This window comes from Phaseolus vulgaris, chromosome 9 (genome assembly GCF_000499845.2).
Source record: "Phaseolus vulgaris cultivar G19833 chromosome 9, P. vulgaris v2.0, whole genome shotgun sequence".
Lineage (NCBI taxonomy): Eukaryota > Viridiplantae > Streptophyta > Magnoliopsida > Fabales > Fabaceae > Phaseolus > Phaseolus vulgaris.
Genome location: NC_023751.2, coordinates 16,157,969 through 16,165,156, shown reverse-complemented (window position 1 = coordinate 16,165,156; position 7,188 = coordinate 16,157,969). Strand labels below are relative to the sequence as shown.

The window sequence follows — 7,188 nt, the reverse complement described above, 5'->3', positions numbered from 1 at the left end:
AAAGTATGTTTCAGATTCTTTTGGGAGTAGGAAGATATTTTTCATAACTGGTTCAAAAGAATTTGTTCCTTATTTTTATAATCATAATAAAAATTTATACAATAAATTTGAATTTTTAGAAAATTATTGTATTTATACATTTTAAAATTTGTTAGAACCGTGCTAGAATTTTCAAAAATCCAACAAATATTTTTTGAATTGAAAATTTCATTGATAAGTGTCCTACGAGTGTCGACACCGATACGTGTGTCCAACACGGATACGTCCATTTAAGAGAAGTGTCTGAGTTTCATATCACTAATATTTAGTGACGCTGAGAAAAAAAAAATGAGTGATGAAGAAAAAAAAATGAGTGATGAAGAAAAAAAAATGAGCTAATGTTATATAAGATAATTTAGAAGATTGTAAATCAATAACAGAACTCATTTAGAAGATTATGACGCATAATTTTGCCTGGAAATAAATAATTTTATTTTTTAAAAAATCAAATAAAAATATAAGTAGTATATTAACTTTTGCATTGACTGCTTGGTCTTATTTAATCAATTGACGTTAGCCAATCTCAAAATCATTCTTAATAAAAGCAAAAGAAAAAAAAAAGGTGAATATTGGAGAAAGGAACTTGTTTCAGGTTTTGGTTGCATGTTCAAAGCGAGCATGCGCAGAAGATAGACTGACATTTGACCTTAAAATGCTGCATGAATTTTCAAATTTGACAACACAGGAAATAAAATATATTTTAAAATAGGCGTGGTGGCAAAAGGTTAATCCTGTTCCGTTGAAGTGAAAAAACTTAAAATTGTTGTACGATGGGATCCATAAATAGAGTTCTGAATTTCACTTGATGTTTACTTTTGAAATTTCTCTTATCTTAATTGACATCATTCAGTCTTTGTATTCCTTTTGTTCTTTTCCTTTATACATTGTGCAGACATTGTTTTCAATAAAGCTGGGCAGAATTAGACTCAAGATAAAATGAATGATTTGATTGTGAATGTTGATTAAAACTTGTTAGAAAAATGTTTAAATTTATCAACCTTTGATTAGAGGATAAAGGTTTCTAATAGGAGACTATATGGAGTGTAGAGTTTTCCTGTATGGATGACAGAGTCTAGACAATATTTATCCACTGATACACAATTCGTGCTGATAGTCTCCTAATCATTTGAAGTTCTTTTTCTTGCTGTGTGTGCTCCGTCGGTCGGGGTACCTGCGATTACATTCCGTCGACGCTCAAGTCAGTGCTAGTATCGTGGGTTTGTTCTCTTAGTATCTGAAAAACGTACATTTTCCCCCTTTAGAAATTCTATTTATAGGTTGACTTGGGCCCCCACTTGTGTGGACTAGGCAATCAGTTCACCAAAACGTGTGGACTAGGCAATCAGTTCACCCAGACGTGTGTAGTGATCCTCAGATAATGTGTAGTGGCTTCCTGATATAATGGGAGTGTATCTCGAAGTATGTCTTTGACTCATTCAACTTCAGTTACAACGGCATTTTTATTATGCACATTTGTTATATTATGAATGTGTCGTCAAGACCGGTGGTGTGTTAATTAATCCAAATATTTAAGATTAAGTGTGATACTAAAACTCATGCTTATTAAGTAGTCGATTCAAAATGTTTAGGCATTTCATAGTTTGTATGTAACATATATATGAGTTGAAAGAGGTATTATGTATGCGTTTGATCTTGAACAGTAGGTACACATGTACTATTGCGTTGTACGAGGCCACCTTTGACTGTTACATATGAGTTTGGGTTGGAAACCAATTCATAAATGAACTATACACACCTTTAATAATTGATAAGTAATTTTATAGTAAATCTGTGAGACCTAGTCATCGCTGATTTAAATTAATGAAAAGCATGGTGGATTTAGCTTTGAAAACAAAGAATGGTGAGGTAGAAGGAAAGCTCTGACGTGCACTAATCACTCACATGTGAAGCATGGGAAACGCAACTTGACGTTTAACTCATCCTAACCTGGACAAAACTTTTTTGTTCGTTTTCTCATGCATGCATGTGACATAGAAAACCCAAACACTCATTATAAATATAATATTCCTTCTTCATGGAATTTAACCTTTTAATATTTCGAGTCATCAAAGAAGCAGCCTTCTATAAATTGGAACCCTATTATTAGCCAAACTCAACCAAAGAGAAAACCAGGTTCAATTCTACTGTCCCATGATAGCCCTATGAAATAACCCATAACCCATAACCCATAGCAAGGGTTCCAACATGTCCATGGATCCTCCCAAGAAACCTAACAAGATCAGGGAAATAGTGAGGCTTCAACAGATTCTTAAGAAATGGAGAAGGGTTGCAAACTCTTCAAAAACAAGTGGAAGCATCAAGTTTCTGAAAAGAACACTTTCTCTGTCTGAACGTGAAGGAGGAGGATCGAGCAGTGTGGTTCCCAAGGGCTACGTTGCTGTTTGTGTTGGCGTGGAGCTTAGCAGGTTCGTTATACCAACCGAGTATTTGGGTCACCAAGCCTTTCACATGTTACTTAGAGAAGCTGAGGAAGAGTTTGGGTTTGAGCAAACTGGGGTTCTCAGAATTCCTTGTGAAGTCTCGGTGTTCGAGGGTATCTTGAAGATGGTGGAGAGAAAGGACAAGTTTTTCACTCAGAAATGCAGATTTAGCATTGAGAAAATGATGGGATACTGTTCCTCCAACCACCTTGCTTATTCTCATCAACCTCAAAGTCCAATGTGCAGATAGTTTAGGATTTTAACAATTTTATACATTTTTTTTGTTTCCTTTTTCTTTTTCCCTTTGTGGAAGCCAGTCCATGTATGAGGGTAAGAGTGAGTTCATCACTTACATGTGGGATAACCCTTTAAGCAAAGAATACAACTTTCATCATTGTCCAAATCTTGTACTTTAACCAGTTTTGGACTGATGATGATAAGACAAAAAGCTTCCATAGATGACAAAATCTGAGTACTACTTACTAATTTTGTATTCTGGAATAGAAAGTTTTGTTATTTTATATTTCAATTCATAAATTTCTTTTACCCTTTTGTTTTCTTCTTTTATAAATAATATAATATGATCAATTTTGGGCCTTATATGTTTTTACACCTGTTAGGAATTACGAAACTGGTGATCACGCACGCACATCAGTATTAATCAGAAGTTTCCTTAATTTGGACTTGGGAAATATCTGGAATTCAGTAGTGAGTGAGATTTGGTGTGTTATGAACAAAGTCACTTTTAAATGGGGGAGTGAGATTTCTCTTTGCCTTAAATGAAAGTTTGATCTTGGATTTTTTCTAAAAGTTTATATACTTGTTTTTCTTATTTAGATTGGTGTCTTGAACCTATGATTTACCTAAATTCTAAACCTTAAACTCGATTTAGTTTTGATTTTAATTTGTTAGTTGTTGGTTTTGGAGTTTTTTGTTTTAAAGTAGTTTAGATGATTTTTGTGTAATTTGGTTAGTATTTTGTTCATCGACTGTTTTTGTTTTTATAAGTTGTATGAGGGTTGGATTATTCAATATTGGTGATTAAAAAATATGAAGGTTCGTAAAAAATCTTTCACCTAATGTTCAATTTATAGTTAATTATTTTTAGGGATGAGAGGCTCGTAAGATGAGGGTAGAGTCTTGTTAGGGTAGGCTTTGTGATGATATTAAAAAGTGAATCATGTGTGGTTAGTTTGACAAATTTCAGATAATGGAAGTAAAATATGATTTTTTTCAATAAATCGTCCCCCACAACATAAAATATATAATTAATAAGCAAATCCATAATTATTCCTTTAAAAATGGTTTTCATAATGTATGATTAAATATTTTTTTTTGTCTATGTATTTTTATGCAAAATTAATTTTTTTCCTAATTTAAATTTTAGACCTATATTTATAATAAAGACGAATGAGTAACAAACAAATAATCTATACTCAAATATAAAATATATTATAATATTATAACATCATCTTCAGTTAAAATATTTTAACATTCTAAGAAAGTTTGTTTGTAATGTAACAAAAAGTAACAATGACTTATTTCAATACATTTCCCATAAGTATTAAGAAATTTAAAGTTTAGACTAAAAATAAAAATCAATTTTAAGTAAAAATAAATAGAAAAAAATATATATAACCATTTACAATATAAGTATTTTTTTTATTGAAGTTAAATCTTTGATATCTCATAGTAGCCATATGTGAGATCTCCACGTGATAACCGAAGTGGAAACTAACATACGGATAATCTACGGAACTTTCCCATCTTAGAAGCCACATACTGTTTCCCTTGACTTGAATTCCCTCCCATGTGCCTTTAGTAAAATCATTGACATTACAAGTTGTAATTCCACTGTATCCTATGCACCAACACATGTTTCAATTGTTCATTCATAAAAGCTCAATAATATTCAATTATTTCTCAGTTAGAATTTATAAATGAGATTTTTTTTTATCAGTAATAAAAAGTAAATAAATAGGAACTATTTCAGGGGTGGTCTAACCCTTTTACAGGAATATCATTACCGGACAAAATCATTATTAAGAATATAATGATTTTATCCGGTAATAAATATCATTCTCCTAGCTAGACACCCCTACCAACTTGACTAAGGAACTACCAAAACAAATTTGTCCCTCCTCTATTAAAGATGACCGAGTTTCTATGTTTCCAGATTTCATTCACTATTCCAACTCAAATTGCATCCCAAACATCATTAACCGAATCAGAAGCCTGACACAACCTGAATTATAAAAATTTGACATAGGATCCTTGTGAATTACGAACGACACACCAAGCCACTCAAAGCAAAGACTCCAAACACGCCAAGCAAAACCACAAACGGAAAATAAATGACTTGACGACTCTTCCTCCTTCCCGCACAAACAACACAAGGAATTTTAACCCTAGAATCAATCATATTTTCCAACACCCTCCAAGCAATGAATAAAGCAGAAGACAAGACTTTACACATCCAGAGCCTGTTGTATACCGTAGAAAACTCCCCATCCCGATCCCTCCTTACCTGAATATTGTTGAATAAACTTTAAATGTTAGTTTGTGGGTTTTAAAATTAGAAGTTACTAGAATATTATAGAATGAGGGTTGGATAGGTGAAAGGTCAAAAGTTGTAAGTGGGATTTTAATTATGTTGTTAGTGGGATTTTAAGGTCATAATGTAGATCTTTCTAGAAGAGCTTCCTAAAGCCTATAAAAAGGATGCTCTCTCATTTGTAAGATGCACCACAGAAAGAAATACAATAGAGAGAACTACAAAGAAGAGTGTTTCTTTTAGAGAGAATTTAAGTGTGAGTGAGTGATTGCTTGTTTTACAATTTGGTATCAAAGCCAGTGGCGAATGTGACGGGTCAAATACCGCTACCACGGTTAACGAAGGCGACCAGATATGACAACTGGAGCATTCAAATGAAAGCTCTTCTCGGTTCTCAGGATTCATGGGAGGTGGTCGAAGAAGGTTTTGAAGAACCAACAAATACCACGGGTTATACGGCGGCTCAAACCAAGGCGTTGAAAGAGACGCGATCGAAAGATAAGGCAGCTTTGTACATGTTGTATAGAGCTGTTGATGAGGCAATTTTTGAGAAGATTGTTGGTGCGTCCACTTCAAAGGAAGCATGGGACATATTGGAGAAGGTGTTCAAAGGAGCTGACCAAGTTAAGCAAGTGAGTCTACAAACTCTGCGTGGCGAGTTGGAGAACATGAAGATGATGGAGTCAGAAAGTGTATCTGACTACATCACGCGTGTACAGGCTGTGGTGAATCAACTCAACCGAAACGGTGAAACTCTGACCGATGCACGAGTTGTGGAGAAGATTTTGAGAACATTAACAGACAATTTTGAGAGTATTGTGTGCGCGATAGAAGAGTCAAAGGACCTTGCGACGCTCACAGTCGACGAGCTCGCCAGTTCTCTCGAGGCACACGAGCAACGAAAGAAGAAGAAGAAGGAGGAAACACTCGAGCAAGCACTTCAAACCAAGGCGTCAATCAAAGACGAAAAGGTACTCTATCATCAAAATTCTCAATATAGAGGGCGTGGTCGTGGAAGTCGTGGAAACGGTCGTGGTGGAAAAGGCAACAACCATGAAGGGTACTATAAGGAGAAGGAACAGTCGAGCCAACCAAATTGGCGTGGAAGAGGACGTGGTAGAGGAAGAGGCGGCCGATCGAATTATTCCAACATCGAGTGCTACAAATGTCACAAATATGGTCACTATGCGAAGGATTGTAACTCTGACAAATGTTACAATTGTGGTAAAGTGGGGCATTTCGCAAAAGATTGTCGTGCTGATATAAAGATAGAAGAAACAACCAACCTAGCCTTGGAAGTCGAAACGAATGAAGGTGTTCTCTTGATGGCTCAAGATGAAGTCAACATTAACAATGACACTCTGTGGTACCTCGACTCAGGAGCAAGCAACCATATGTGCGGTCACAAGTACCTATTCAAAGATATGCAAAAGATTGAAGATGGTCATGTGTCATTTGGAGATGCATCAAAGGTGGAGGTCAAAGGCTGAGGTACGGTTTGCTACTTACAAAAGGATGGCTTAATTGGGTCACTCCAAGATGTTTATTACGTACCAGACCTCAAGACCAACATTTTGAGTATGGGGCAACTCACGGAGAAAGGTTACTCGATATTTTTGAAAGATCGACTCCTACACTTGAAGAAGAAGCAAGGGCGTTTGGTTGCTCGAATCGAGATGGCAAGAAATCGGATGTACAAGCTGAATTTGAGAAGCATACGAGAAAAATGTTTGCAAGTCAACATAGAAGATAAGGCATTGTTGTGGCATCTCCGTTTTGGTCACCTACATCATGGTGGACTAAAAGAGTTAGCGAAGAAGAATATGGTGCACGGGCTACCCAACATGGACTACGAGGGAAAATTTTGTGAAGAATGTGTGCTCAGCAAGCATGTGAGAACCTCGTTTCCAAAGAAGGCTCAATATTGGGCTAAGCAACCTCTCAAATTGATTCATACCGACATATGTGGACCAATTACTCCAGAGTCCTTCAGCGGTAAAAGGTATTTCATTACCTTCATTGATGATTTCTCACGGAAAACTTGGGTTTACTTTCTGAAAGAAAAATCCGAGGCATTTGAGGTGTTCAAAAAGTTCAAGGTGATGGTGGAGAGGACAACTGATAAACAGATCAAAGCTGTACGATCTGATAGAG

The 7,188-nt window shown here is 35.5% G+C and overlaps 2 protein-coding genes across 2 annotated transcripts; both read left to right on the top strand.

Annotated features, from left to right (window-relative positions):
* Positions 1-2,130: 2,130 nt before the first annotated feature.
* On the top strand, positions 2,131-3,009 carry LOC137822761 (auxin-responsive protein SAUR71-like). Its single transcript, XM_068627753.1, has one exon. It carries the CDS (start codon positions 2,245-2,247, stop codon positions 2,728-2,730), a length of 486 nt encoding a protein of 161 aa, XP_068483854.1. The 5' UTR covers positions 2,131-2,244; the 3' UTR covers positions 2,731-3,009.
* A 2,399-nt stretch (positions 3,010-5,408) lies between these two features.
* Positions 5,409-6,524, top strand: LOC137822261 (uncharacterized). The gene has a single exon (XM_068627151.1). The coding sequence runs from the start codon at positions 5,409-5,411 to the stop codon at positions 6,522-6,524; it is 1,116 nt and encodes a 371-aa protein (XP_068483252.1).
* The last annotated feature ends 664 nt before the right edge of the window (positions 6,525-7,188 follow it).

Bases quoted from the DNA above. Each gene is read 5' to 3' on its own strand.
- LOC137822761 (XM_068627753.1), top strand. From the start codon at position 2,245: ATGTCCATGGATCCTCCCAAGAAACCTAACAAGATCAGGGAAATAGTG.
- LOC137822261 (XM_068627151.1), top strand. From the start codon at position 5,409: ATGAAAGCTCTTCTCGGTTCTCAGGATTCATGGGAGGTGGTCGAAGAA.